Genomic DNA, 14,578 nt, shown 5'->3' with positions numbered 1-14,578 from the left:
GTTTACAAGTGACTAAACATTTCTACAAGTTTTTACATACTTTAAATCTGGAGAAAACCCAGTGGAGAGGAAAAACATCAACAGAAACCAATGTAAACGATTATTAAACTAAAAGTAATGGTAGTCCACTTTGTATAAAATGCTCATATTATCAGAAAACAGTTCGCTATTAACATCTGATCATTATATTTATTTAATAAAACAATTTTAAACTTAGTATTTACAAATTACATACAAATAAAATGTACCGGATAGTGTACCATGAAAGCATTAAAAAAGTGTCATTGTCTCCTAACAAAACATGTTAAAAATATTGTTCTTCTTGCATCCAACATCTTCTGTGTTGGTTATTTTGTGGTCAGTGACAGTGGGTCTATTCAGGGTCAGACTATCATGAAGATGCTGATAAAGTCAGTTCTCTTATTTCTGCAAAAGTTAAGTCTGAAAGATCAACTCAGACTCGTCTTTCATTGCTGATTTGGGGTCGCTCCCTGTCTGGGCCTTGTCTGTCCTCCCGTGACCACCGTAGCAGGTAGCGGCTGGCTAGCTGGAGGTTCCACTGGTACCTGTGGAGGATCCTCAGACAGTCCTCTTTGGAGCAGAGGCTCAGTGAGTACAGCTGCTCTAACTGTTGACAAAAAGAAAGGTTGGGGGTCAGTGAAAAACAGAAGTTCTAAGCACCTACAGCTAACATTTAAACAAGAGTAGGCATAAAGTTTGTCTTGCTACACTCTCTGGTACTGCTTTAACTTCATTCACATGAAGACGTATGGAAAGCACAACCAGATTTACCTGTTAGTTCACCTCAGGATACAAATGTGCTCCAGGGCCTTACTATCACACCCACTCCTCCACATAGCCTCCATCCACAGCCCCTGAGTACAATGCATGAGCCAGTCTACAACATCTGTGACACCACATGTAAACTCTTACCTTGCGGCTATTGACAAAACACAACCTTTCTAAAAATATCAATCATATAAGCCCTGTGAAAAACAATCCACAATATGATAGATAGGCTAATGACGACATTTTACTTGAAGTGAACTCACTTAAAAACTTTTGCGCTCCAACAAATAACCGACAGATCAAATCGGAGGTAGATAAGGTGTCTGTTTTTACCTTGAGTTGTTGTTCAGCTCTGATGGGGTTCCAGTCATTTCGTTGGAGAGCAACAAGAACCTCCTCAGTGGTTGCTCCGTGGACAGCCTCCATAACCTTAGAAGAGCAAACCAGTGAATCTTTGGACCCATTAAAATCCAAGAAAACACAGAGAGAAAGAAGGTGGAATGTGTTTCTTACCTGTGCAATGAGACTGTCTCTGGTGTTGCGCACTTGGGGTGACTTGTCTCGCTCTCTCCCCCGTTCCCTCTCCCTGCTGTCAGTGTCATCCAGCTGAGGCGTTGAGCGTGCCATGTTGCTCATTTTAGCCAGGTTTGACCCCGCCATGACCAGCTGAGGCGGGTGTTGAGGCGGGTACTGTGGCGGGTGCTGAGGTGGGTGCTGAGGCGGGTGCTGAGGTGGAGGTAGAGGCTGTGTTTGTGCTGGAGGGAGGATGATCATCTGGGGGGGCCATGTGGTACCAGGGACCGGGTGAACGGAGGGTCTCCTCTGTGCTTTCATGTTTGGCCGTTTGAAATTAGGAGGTGGCGGTCTGGGAGGCGGGATGATGCTGGCCTCGCTGAAGCGACGGAAGTCCTGCTGGATGACACTGTGAGCTGCCATGACTGGAGGTAACAGTCGACCCTGTTGATCCACTCTGACTTCGCTGACTGTGTGAGCCCGAGGACGGTGTTCCCCCAAGACAGACTCTAGGCTTCGAGACATTCCTACAAGATCAAGAAGACATCTTTTTCTTTCTTATCTGTCTTTTTTTAAATCACTGATTAAATCATTAATTTACATAACTTGTTGGACAGAGTGGCTCTGGCTTAGGTTGAATGTAGATAACGAATAAAACCACTAGAGGGCAGGCTGGTCAAATATGAGCACACAAGCAGATTGAAGAAAGAAAAATGAAATAACGGATGCATGATCTGTTTGGTATCATCTGAAAGCATAACAAAAATCATAAGTTCAGACATTTAGCAAAATAATGAAAAGCTGGGTTAGCTTACTATGCTACTTGTGCAACTTGCAAAAGAAACTGTACCCACTTCTAAAAAGCATTCTCAAGTTATTTTATTATTAACATAATCATAAAGCAAGTAAAAATGTGTTTAAAGTCACTTTACTTCTTTAACTTAAAGATTTACTCTCAGCTGTTGGTTTTATTTGCTGTTCCTACCTGACATTTTCTGCAGATTGCCTCCCTCCTTCTCCCTGGCAGGGCTCGGCCTCCAGCTGCCACTGCTGCACAGGTCAGAAGAGTAAACACATTAGTGTGACAGCCCCAGCTCACAAACATCGCACTGACTGACAGCTGGTGAAAGTTCAGCACTGCACTGCAAAAACACTCAGCAATAAAGCTCCAGAGCCTGAGTGGAGGTTTTTATGGTTTAGTAGAGGTTATGAGCAGAAATTTACAGGCACAAGAGATGAACTTTGGTCTTGGGATGCTTATGTTGGTGTATTTATAGCAGCAGGTTGTTTGTGTCAAGTTCTCTTTACAAATAAAAGCAAATTAGAGAGGTAAACAACAGTTTCCCAACAGACTATCCTACTCCAAACAGTGAAACCAAAATGAAAACAAAGCTGCTTGTACTGACTCGTCCAGGCTTTCAGGTGTTCCCCAGGATCGCTCAGGTTTGATGTCCCCATGTGCGGTGTGCTGCAGGCTGCCCTTCAGCGGGGTTGAGATGTGCGGGGTGTTAGATGGTGGATTAGGTGCAGGGTTCCCGGCGGGCACAACGGCTGCAGGTGGAGGTAGAACCGGTGCAGAAAGTGTGGCGGGGAACCAGCCGACTGCCAGCGTCCGGTGGTTCTGACCTCTCCACTCACACAGCTCCAAACTGCACAGGGACGGATACACAGATCAGTCAATTAACAAACGACAACTCGAATAATGTCAAATCAGAATACCTGTGTTTGAGCTGGCATAACATGGTATGGAGAAAGCACATAAAGGAACTTTTAAGAGGGGGAATTATGCTTTCCTTCATATGACACACAGACATGAAGAAACAATGCTGGATATCTTTACTAAATGCATGCACACATTTCAAACCACTACGTATTTAATTCATGTAGGAATCCATGTAGCTAACTGTAAACTGCACCAAATGGTTGATCTAAAAAAGTGTAAGATCTTGATGGCACTTGCTAAAATGATGAAGTCATGACACAGGATATCCTAACTGGTTCATGACACTAATTATTACCTCCACCAAAGAGGTTAAGTTTTTGGGAGAGTTTGTATGTCTGTGAACATCATAATTCAAAAAGTAACTAATGGATCTTCATGAAATTTTCAGGAACTGTTCAAAATGGGATAAAGAAGAGGTGATCAAATTTTGGAGGTGATCTGGATCACCATCTGGACCCAGGACTTTTTTAAAGGATCCTCTATCATTGTGAGATAGGGCTGTTTTCACTATATGTGTATATAACGCCACCATAAATGGTCGGATTGCTTTGCAAAACAATACAAGACAAGGTCACCATAATTTCTGACAGATGTAAAAGTATGATCCAGATCCTGGCAATATTCTAGATACTAAGATCTGGAATATGAAATATGTACTGGGTCATCATAATTTTCAACACTGTCAGGAAACAAATTATCGTACAAACCTGCAACTAACACCAAATTGTAGCAGACAGTCTGCTGAAAGGGAGTATAACATTAAAGTAGGACTAAAGTGTTGATGACAATCACGATATGCTTGGCGGAGGTCTTCGCTCTCTGTTTTTTTGGTTCTTACTAATGTAAAAAGAAACGGGCCTCAAACACCAAGGTCTGCCAATCAGAGGGAAGGGGGTCACGGAGCAGAGAGCCTTAAAGAGACGGCAGCTCAAATGAAGGGGGTTTATTACAGAGGCTGAAATAAATGTTTTCTATAACACCAGCGTAAGAACGAGTATTTTTGAGGTGTAAATCATGTACCATGAGGGAAAGCATACCCCTCTTTAAGTTTAGATTACTTAAAAAAAATTGATCTTTGACTCTGGATTAACTCCATAATAAAATAAGCTCTGTTTCATTTTAAGAAAGCATTTTCTGTTGGTCCCTTTCCCTTCACTCTCTTTTCTCTCACCCACCCATGATCTACGACGGTGACCAGGTCGTTGGCCATAAGTGCAAGTTTCCTGGGTTCAGCAAAGTCTCTGGTTGCTTGTACCTCCATTGGTTTAGCCTAAAAAGACACATAAATGTATGAGTCCTCAAATGAACACGTATCTCTGCTGTGTTGAGTAAATACAGAGGTTATTCAGTTGTACAGCACACCTCTGCCACCATCGTGATGAGCTGAGCGAAGCTGGGTCTGTCGTGTGGGTTGCAGGCCCAGCACTTCCTCATCACAGCGTACAGCTCCTGGGGGCAATCTGGCGGCTTCTCCAGGCGCTCGCCCTCCCGCTCCACACGCCACAAAATCTGCACGTAGGAGAAAGTATGTTGGTCATTACATAACTGTGAGTCACAGAGCGTATTACAAAAGCATCAGGGCGCGGTCACACATTCCAAACTGAAGCCAAATACGCATTAAGGTCAACTGTAGTTGACGAGTGCGTACCTGTCTGCCTGACAAACCGAACCACGGCTCCTCGCAGTAGGTGAACATCTCCCACATGGTGACACCAAACATCCACACATCTGAGGCGTGGGAGAAGGAGCCCACACGGAGACTCTCTGGAGCACACCTGGAGGATGAGCAGCAGCATTACGAGACAATTTCCAACCATCTGTCTCAGTAAATTTCCAAAGTCCCTTATTCCCCTCACCATGCAAACGGGATCCTCCTGTGTGCAGACATGACGTAGTGATCTGCCTCTTGGCTCAACCCTCTCATCAAGCCAAAGTCACCGATCTTCACCATCTCCCTGGACGCCAGCAGCACGTTCCTCGCTGCCAGGTCCCTGTGGATGTACCTCCTGGTCTCCAGGTAATCCATCCCCGCCACGATCTGAGTCGCAAAGAGCCAGAGGCGGACCAGAGGGTACTCGTACTGACGAGAGCGTAGCATGTCGTAGAGTGAGCCTAAGGGGGCCAACTCTGTCACCTGGAGGAAGGAGGATTGTAGACTGAGTCCTACACACAAAACAAACCCTTTAACTATCACTGAGTCTCACTGTGTTCTCACCATCTTCAGAGGCTGTGTGAGCACCACACCGTAGAGCCGGATGATGTTGGGGTGGTCCAAAGACTGCATGGTGGTCACCTCTTGGAGGAAGTCTGTCAGAGTGTCTGTCTGCCTGGACATGCTGCTTCTTAGAGACTTCACTGCTACAGGCAGCTGAAAGGAGCAAGACAGGAAATTAAAGCCAGAGCAATACTTTTACCTGAAAACAGACATTTCCAGAGAGAACTAGAATACCACATAGATTTATATGTACAGAGACCTGCAATTCCAGTTTTTGGTCACTTGGTGGCAGCAGAAACACCAAACTGACATTTTGTCATCACAAAAAGTTTAATATGGTGAAGTTTGTGGAAGGAATCATCCAACAGAAACAGAGAAAAAAACAACATTCTTAAAGAGAAATATGACTTTGTTTTCCAATATTCTGCCAATTTTAGCTCTGTTTTGGTCCCCACCAGCACTACCCCACCAGTGTTAAAAAAGAGGGTTTGATACAAAAATGAACCAAAATGTTTGAGATGCCCACTTTAAAATCAAAACAAATGGCTAAAAAATGGCTAACAATAACATGGCTTGATGTTCATGTAAAAAGTGCCCAGAATTTTAAATTAATGTGTATTGATAATTTGTTGAATTTCCTGAATCTGATTGTAAACTGCTCCAGATAGTTGTTAAAAACATAGCTTGACAAAATCTTCACGACATCATTCCGATGATATCAAGACTTGTTAAAGTGATAAAGTTATCTCATAAGGATGTATGTCCTAACTGGTCCTTGGTATGTTAGGCCTCTAACACCAAGGTCTGCCCATAGCTCTGACCCTGATAGGCCTCCAGAGGCTGGCAAATCAGAGGGAAGGGGGTTTGATGCGCATGGAGCCATGGGAGATCATGTAAATGAACTACAGGGGTACAAAAGAGACAATATAAAGCACAATACCCCTTCTTCAAGTTATCATTATATTGTGATCTTGTTAGACTTCTAAATCCTTGAACTACATCTCAATATAAGTCATGCATTAAGTCTGGGGTGATATGCTATTCTAACGTGTCGATTCTGTTACTTTTTTTGGGGTGCAGATTCAATTTGATTGTGATTCTTCAATATTGCAATTTTAAGGTTTTTTTTTTTTTTTTTTTTTTTTTTTTAACACCAGACCATGTGAAAAAGTTAATGATGATAATAAAGTCTACAGACCATATCAGGAGCCACATTTTCCATAAAATGCACATTACGTAAGTCAGAGAGAAACATTTCACCCTCTGCTGGAGAAAAGTGGGAACTTTTTTTCCAATCAGTTTATAAACAAAGACTGAAATGAAGAGTTAAAATTCAAAAAATAAAGTTTTTTTTGACAAAGAATCACTATTTTGATACTCTCAAACAAAAAAAATCCTGATTTATTAATTTTTGATTTTTTCTCCCACCCCATCATGCATAGTTTGTATATCATGTGCCGGCAGAGTACAGCTTTAAACTGTGTCTTACCACTCTCCCAGTGGGCGTGTGCCACTCTCCCTTCTTCACCACCCCAAACGATCCCGAACCGAGCTTCTCTCCCAGAACCAGCTCGCTGTCCTGGATCAGACATGGTAGAGCCCGGTTTCCTCCCTCCTGACTCTGAGCAGGGCCGCTCCACTGCTCCGGCCCATCCTGGCCTCGACCAACCTGGGAGCATCAAGATTTGAATCAATATTCTATCATCTATTACATACAAGTTCCAGAAAATACAAAATCAACTCAAAGCTGATGTGACTTTGTGTTTCAGACCTTGGGTGCACGCGAGCGTGAGCTTATCTTGAAGCGTTTCAGAGCCTCCCATAGTCTTCTTTGAGCTGGAAGAAAGAAAAGACAGACATCAAACCAAAGTGACAAATATGTGAATTGTTACTCAGTCAACTTCCTTTTAGAGTTAAAAGCACGAAGGACAATGACTGCACTCTATAGTCTAAACCCTGCAGTTGAGGATCACATCCCCTCTCTTGTTACTGTCCCTTTTGTTCCAGTTAGATGCAGATGAGCCTGGGAAGTCCCTGTTTAATCCCTTTAATGACATCTCAGTAAAGGTTCGCAGTAGCCACCAGTGATTTCTCAAAGCGACACCATCATAATCATGGCAAAAATTTGCTGGAAGGCAAACTTTTTACATGCTAGTGCCAGCTTGCTACATAAGATGTGATCATATTCCAGAGGATAAAAGTTTTCACACACACCCACAAGTGTTTAGTGAGATGAGCAAACAATAGCTCAGTGCTCTGAGGGAAAAGGGTGGGATTGATAAATAAAGGCGGACAAAAGATTCACTGAACACATTTTGGACTCATAACATGTCTGACTACCTGGGTTATGAGTGTGCAAAGCAGACATAAAGAAAATGCTTTGATATTTTCAAGAAAAGGATTAAGAAACCAGATTAACTGCAGCAGGAACAAGCTGGAAAATGTTCATTTATTTACTCAATCATTTAAAACCTTATGGTTATGAATCACTATAACATTTCAGACAATTCTTCATTCTTTATTCAGATAGGACCTTTCTGAACGAGGGTACATAGAGCTAGACAAAACAATGCAGAAATTCTGATACATATAAGTTTAACTGCTGGTGTGAACGATGTATTTTTTGGACATTAAATGATTTTTGTTTGTTTACAGCTTTTGTCATAAAAAACTATTCCAATTGTAACTTTGTATCCTTTGCTTCCAATACAGAACTATCCGCATGGTGTGTTTATATTATTAAACCGATTAGGATTGATTGAATAGGACCAGAGAATAAGAATAAAATAAACTATCTGGTGAGAAAGGCTGTAAAACAGGTCTGAAAGCTTTGGTACAGATAACTAAGATAAGATTGTTTTTAATCAACAGCTAGTAGTAAAACCAAAAGTTGATTACACATTAAAAAAACAATCCTCTAGTACCAGAGGTATTCATATCTGTTTTTATTACTGTGACAAATTAAAGGTTATAAGATGATCAAAGGGAACGACATGCTCACCAGGTTTGCTGATTCCGATCTGCTCCAGATCACTCTCCTTAACGTACGCGAAGTGATCAACACGTGTGATGTTGAGTCCATCTCTGACGCGCAGGTAGAACTTCTCCAGCTGGACTTCAGCCAGGAGTGTGTACAACCACTGAGTGTCCTGGTCCATCAGCATGACCCGGCCGACCTGCCTGGAGAGCCAAAGGTTAAAGGTCAAAAGACGATGATTGGACATTAATTTGCCCTTCACTCTTAGACACTTAAATCAAATTATCATATTCAAACAGACACCACAGCTCAGGTTAGGAAGCTAAAATGCTAAGTCCTGTATTGCTGCATTTCAGGTTCTTTAGCTAGCAGATTAATTATTATTATTTCCGACTACTGCAATTGCATTTTTGCAAATACACTTTAAAATCCTCCACCTCACATACAAAGCCCTCCATAACCAAGCCCCTTCTTACCTCTTCAGCCTGCTCCACCACTACACCCCCTCCCGTAACCTTCAATTATCTGAAGCCCACCTCCTCTCCCTCCCACCTGACACCAAGCACCAAACCTGGGGGACAGAGCTTCATCTGACGCTGCCCCCACTCTCTGGAAGGCTTTACCACTAAACCTCCGTACCAGTCCCAACCTCTCTACTTTCAAAAAACCCGGCAAAACCCACTTTTTAAAAATGTTTTTAATGTTTGACTGCCTCTGAATGAACTTTGTTTTTTTTCTTGTTTTGCTTCTTTTAAATTCCTGTTTTGTTACTCTGTTGTTTTTTATAAAAGACGTTATTAACCTGTGTAAAGTGTCTCTGAGTATTTAGAAAAGCGCTCTATTATCATTATTTTTTTACCCTTACCCTTATTATTTTACCCACTTTAAACACAACTGTTATGTTTCAAGAATATTAAGTTTTAACTAAACATGGTTAGCCAAAAAAACTAGCATACAACCTTGTCCTAGCTACGCTATATTAGTTAATTTAACCAACATGGCTGTTTGCTGGGTATTTCACATATGCCTGTGGACACTCAAGCCAGTCCTTGCTAGCATTACTTTGGTAGCTATCATTGTGTTAGCTAAAAATTTGAACATTTATGATACTGTACACCTATTTTAAAGTAATGCTAGCAGTTTTGCTAAGATTAAACTTATGTTAATATTAGATCTTACTACATCACTGGTGTTAATTGTTAAGTTACATTAGCCAGTAAGTACTCAAGCTAATTATTTGTTCTTTGCTAGCATCATGTTCAAAGCTATCATTTAATTAGCTGAAAGTTTAGCAATTTTATAATAAACTGTAACACAATCTCACAGTACTCTCACAGTAGCATTTCTCGCTAAGACTCAAGTATTGATAGGTTTAAGTTAAATTAGCCAGTGAATGCTTAAGCTAGTTATTTTGTCTTTGCTCGGAATATTTATAGCTATCACTGTGTTTGCAGGAAATGTTACTCGTCTCACAATTAACTGCAACACTATTCCCTGGTGTTAGCATTTCTTGCTTTAAGTAGTGTACAGTAAGTGGATAGATGCTAACTACAGCTAAATAAAAAAAAGCTAAAGAAGCTAAAAAGGGTTATTCTGGAAGCAGTTAATTTGTGATTATTCTGAGAATCTAAATCTGCGCAAAACAGCAGTATATTAATTCAACAGCTGTTTTAATCCCTTTCTCAAACATGACATCAGAGAGAAACAGCTGCTTTAGGATAATGTTTCGCCAACAGTTCCGGTTCCAACCTATGCTTCAGTGGTTACCTGGGGATTTTACAAAAGGCTCTTTATGTTAGAAGCCAGAGCTGTGTTAACAGTTTTTATCTGCTGTGTTTTGCAAAGAAACTCAATTTTAAACCTGATTTACTTTCTCTTGATTAAGTTTACAACATGGAAATTTCATAGTGTTAAATTCCACTTCCAAAAAATGTTGTCATTTGCTCATGCTAACACACCTACACAGCTGTTAGCTTAACAATAAGGCTAAACCCAGATGATTGGGTCATTAAAGAGCATTACAGACAAACAAAAAAGAGCAGGTGATTAAAAGGAAAGGAAATAAAACAAATGAGCCTTTCTTTTTTTCTTGGATTACAAAACTAGTCACTGTATCACTGCAGCTCTCTGAGCTGTGACTCATTTGAACCTTTGAGGCGACAATCCCACAGAGAGTCCTGAAACAATGTGAAAAAACTGAGCGGAGGAAACATTATCTCGTCTGTCAGTTTAGGGGCACCAGTCAGACAGGATCCTGTTCGCACAGTATTTATATTACCACTGATGCATGTTGACAAATGAATGACTTAGAATCAGCTTTATCAGGGTATTTGAAGCATCATCTTCACTCTCTTTAAAACATCTCTTTTTAATGCCCTGAATGATAGCAGTAAAGTTGTTAGATGGTTCGAAATTAGTGCAATAAAATGCAAAAAACTTAAAACACAACAAATTCTTCTTTTGTGTGACATGATCTCTGCTTTCTGCTTTTACTGTTCCTGGAGGGTTGTTCAGCCATAAATCAGCTGCTTATCAGCTCACCAAACCCAGCAGGTATGAGTCAGAAAAGGCCTTCAACATTCCCCCCTGTCAGCCACCCTGGGAAAAAATTAACATCGTCAACAAACAGCCAGAAGAGCCACTTCGTCCTCAGCATTCAACCTGTCAGTCTCTCTAACTGCCGACTGATGCTGCAAAAACAGACAAGTGCATGAGGGTACTAGCCTGGGCTTGCATATATTTCCAGAGACTACTCCCAATTAATTTGTTCCCAACTTGAGTGAGCATGAGGTGAAGTCTCTGCCAGTTACATTCCTATTCAAAAGACAACCCTCAAACTGATGCACGCTGGGAAACAAAACCAACTGTGATCAACCTCTCTATGTACACAAGGTTGAATCTTTAACCTGCTCAGCTCCTGTAAAATGCTCTCAGCATGGTGGCATGCATTACAACTACTTTTAAAGTGTTAGTTATTAAGCTTAACAGGGCTAAAGAGGCAGCAGTTAGGCATTATCTGTAACTTCAAATGACCACCACTGCTGTTTATCCAGCACTTAAGTCCGAGAGTATTGTTTACACTGGTGATGTCGTCTTCTGGCTGAGAAGGAGAACAAATCAAGATCAAGGCCCTGCAGTCACTCTGACACCATCAGTCAACAGCAGCTCTGAGGAGGCTCCATTCACAAAGACAAGGCACCAAACTAATATTTCTAATTGTTATTTAATACATAATAGGTGCGCCTCTTACGAAATTAAAAGAGATGTTTGACATTCTTTTAAATGTAGGAGTAAAGCAAATGTGAGTGGAAGTAATGCATCATTTACTAGCAGGAGAAAAATTATGAAATACTTTCTGAAACCCTTTTATTGAGGGGAATGAGCAATTTTTGAAACATACATATAATCTTTGATTCATTTATTGCAAGGCAGCTATAAGTGCACATCCTGTTTTCAGATCTAAGTGACTGTGAAAGTATTATTTTATCATGTTGCCTGACAGGTACAGCTACCACTCACCGTAAACCACAGTAAGACAGATCTCCGGTCCTTGACAGCTTTGTTTCAACCACACAAACACCGACTCAGGTGATCCATGTTGGCTGAATCCTCCAGCGACGTCGATCGAGGACTCTCCTAGAAATCACAACTCCTGTTTTGAATCCTCAAACTTCCCCTGAATCGTTCACAACCTTAAAGATCCAGGCAATTTCCCCCAAAAAATAAGTGGTCAAACAGTCAAAGCTCTGTTGTGGTAATCCTCTGCTAGCTTACTTGTGATCTACCTGTGTGTGTTTTCAGCTCCTTTCTCCGCCTCTCTCTGGTTACTCTGCTGACCACACCTCTTCCTGATTTCTCACCTTAGGAACAAACTGACAAAACCTGAACATTGTATTTTCTTTACGATGTCATTAATCCAAGGTACTAATTACTAATATAGGTCACCACGTATTAACGGTGCGGGTATGTAGGTTAAGTGGAGGGAAACGCCCCCGCTGGATTTTATTAAAGTATTAATTAATTTAAACAAACATATATAAATACACAACTACATGAATGGATAAGTCAATAGTTAAATTAAAATTTAAATATATAAATTATAAATTATTTTAAATTCTAATCCAACTTGTCAGCCAGACTGTACCAGAGCAATTTAAGCTAACTACAAATACACCTGCTGGAAGGCTAACTAGCTAAAATTGGTTAAAATGCAGAGAGAATTGTTGAACTTAGCTGAAACTATTTTAACTGACTTAGTTAAATAAAAAATTAAGATGAGTTCCCAAACTAAAACCAGACTTGAAGTCATAGCTTTAACAGTTAAAACTCTTTTTTTATAGTCTATGTTTAAACCCCACTGTTAAGCTAAAACGAAAAGCTAGTTTGTCAGAAACCCCTAAGCTAGTTATCAAGCCAAAAACAGTATTTGTAAACAGAGTTTTAGCTGCATATATACTTATTCATATAACTAAAGCTATTACATAATAACATTTCTGTGTAACTTTCTAAAACTGAATGCTAGTTTAATGTGAGCATCCTGCTAAGCTAGCTGCTTGTTTTCCAGGTGCTAGCTTGCATTAGGATGTTAAAATAGTGTTTACAGGTCACAGATTTTACCTTTGTTAAACTAATTGTTTTTTTTTTCACAATAATGTACAAGGATAAAGTAATCTGATTGGGTTATGCTATCCTAAGAAATTAAAATTTGATTAAAAAATGAATCCTGCTTTCCTGAGGTCACTTTATTCAGACTGTTTTTGAAACTGTTCAGAATTCATTCAATGTCTTGTACAATGAAAAACTGCTCTACTACCAGAAAATATCAAACTACATGTACTTCAAAATTAACTGAGGCCCCTTTGATGTGAAACACAATGGAATAATTAAAGAAATCTTAAAATATGACACACAGCTTTACTTTGTTTTCTGCTTTATTAATCAGATAGTTTTCATTATGCTGGCATGACTAACACCATAATTTATCCATGTTTTCTCTAAGTCATGTCTTAAGTCAGAATAATTACTATAAACGTCACATTTAATAATGCCATTGACCACATTTGTTTTTATATTTGGACTCAAGCGAAACTTGCCAGAGCTGTGAGTCAAAGGAGACTCAGAGTTTTTTTTGTTCCAGTCTTTCACTCCTCCATTCCTCCTGTGGCCAAACAAGTTTGACTGGATTTTTTTTTAAATCTTCCCATGTGACTGTTTATTTGAATGCAAACCAGGGTGCACAGTAGACCTGCCTGCACTTTGCACTTCCTGGTACTGTATCTCCTTCACTCTCTCCTCCCTCCCTGAATTACTCAAGACTCACAATAGATTTATGTGAAGCAACCATTCAGAGGATTCTGAATTTTTAATCAGCCGCTCTGAACTTTAAGCCAATGGTGAAGTACAGCTCATTGTCTTTGTCACAGTTTGATAGAGATATCTTTAAGTCATTTCCAGGACTTGATGAGTAGTAAAGCCAGCAGGGTCAATAAGGAGTGTGTAAGAGAGGATGTTTACACCCCTGCAGTCTTAAATCTCAAAGGCTGAAGTTCGTTAGTGTTGTTTTACACTGTGGGAAGCTCTCGCCGCCTTGTTTCAGGAGATTGAATAACAGTTGAAGTGGGAGTGAAGAAACTCAGCTCATGAATCACAGCTGAAAAAATGCAAAAAAGTTGCATTTGTGCACAGTAGACAAACATGTTGACTATAATTGTCAAAGGAGATGATTGTGGTTTTCTTGATACCCACAAAGCTGGTCAAACACTGGACACTGAAATGAAAGGAGAAGAAGTTAGATGTGACGCATGGCAGTGGAACAAAAGGTGAACAATTGATGCACATGTTTTTGATTTGTCAAATAGGTGAGACTTGGTTATTAGAGAAATATAAATGAGAGACCCAGGGTGTTAATACTAACTCCTGCTTCTTCATCTTCTTTCACTTAGTTGTCTTCATCTGTGTTCTCCTTCTTCCTCTTCCTTTGCATTTCTCTGTCCATTTTCTCAAGTCCATCCATTCTCATCTTCATGCCGCTCATCTTGGTCAGCTCTTTGCACTTCTCCTCCTGTCCAGCCAATTTCTCCTGAGTGAGAGAACTCACTTTGATTTCCATTTCTGATTTGAATTTGAGGAGTTTCTTGCTCCCTTCGATCAGCTTCTCTGTGACCTCTGTGACCTTTCCTTGCTCAGCTTTGAACATCTCACTTAATTCTTCACCTCTTTGCTCCTCCTGCCTCAGCCTCTCCGCCATGTTCTTTCCCTCATCGACAAGAATCACCGTGAAGGACTTCAGCTTCATGATATCGTCTTTGAAAACCATCTCTGACTTCTCAAACTTTGACCCAGCTTCTGGGTGAGATCCTGG

The 14,578-nt window shown here is 40.5% G+C and overlaps 1 protein-coding gene across 3 annotated transcripts; it reads right to left on the bottom strand.

The window, feature by feature from the left end:
* Positions 1-57: 57 nt before the first annotated feature.
* tnk1 (tyrosine kinase, non-receptor, 1) lies at positions 58-12,073 on the bottom strand. 3 transcript variants are annotated; one of them, XM_074661796.1, is made up of 15 exons: positions 12,003-12,073; positions 11,737-11,853; positions 8,242-8,420; positions 7,012-7,076; positions 6,730-6,909; positions 5,241-5,393; positions 4,882-5,159; positions 4,674-4,800; positions 4,388-4,534; positions 4,201-4,295; positions 2,709-2,951; positions 2,288-2,352; positions 1,303-1,829; positions 1,123-1,218; positions 58-628 (listed from the first exon to the last, which is right to left on the bottom strand). In XM_074661796.1, exons 3-15 carry the CDS (start codon positions 8,402-8,404, stop codon positions 455-457), a joined length of 2,313 nt encoding a protein of 770 aa, XP_074517897.1. In that variant the 5' UTR covers positions 8,405-8,420; positions 11,737-11,853; positions 12,003-12,073; the 3' UTR covers positions 58-454. The 3 variants fall into 3 exon arrangements, with proteins under 3 accessions (XP_074517897.1, XP_074517896.1, XP_074517895.1); XM_074661795.1 differs by having other exon boundaries at positions 11,992-12,065; XM_074661794.1 differs by having other exon boundaries at positions 11,737-12,062.
* Between the last annotated feature and the right edge of the window lie 2,505 nt (positions 12,074-14,578).

This window comes from Halichoeres trimaculatus, unplaced genomic scaffold (genome assembly GCF_033239565.1).
Source record: "Halichoeres trimaculatus isolate MK-OKI-2021-1 unplaced genomic scaffold, fHalTri1.1 fHalTri1_scaffold_22, whole genome shotgun sequence".
NCBI lineage: Eukaryota > Metazoa > Chordata > Actinopteri > Labriformes > Labridae > Halichoeres > Halichoeres trimaculatus.
This window is presented reverse-complemented; position numbering and strand designations above follow the sequence as displayed.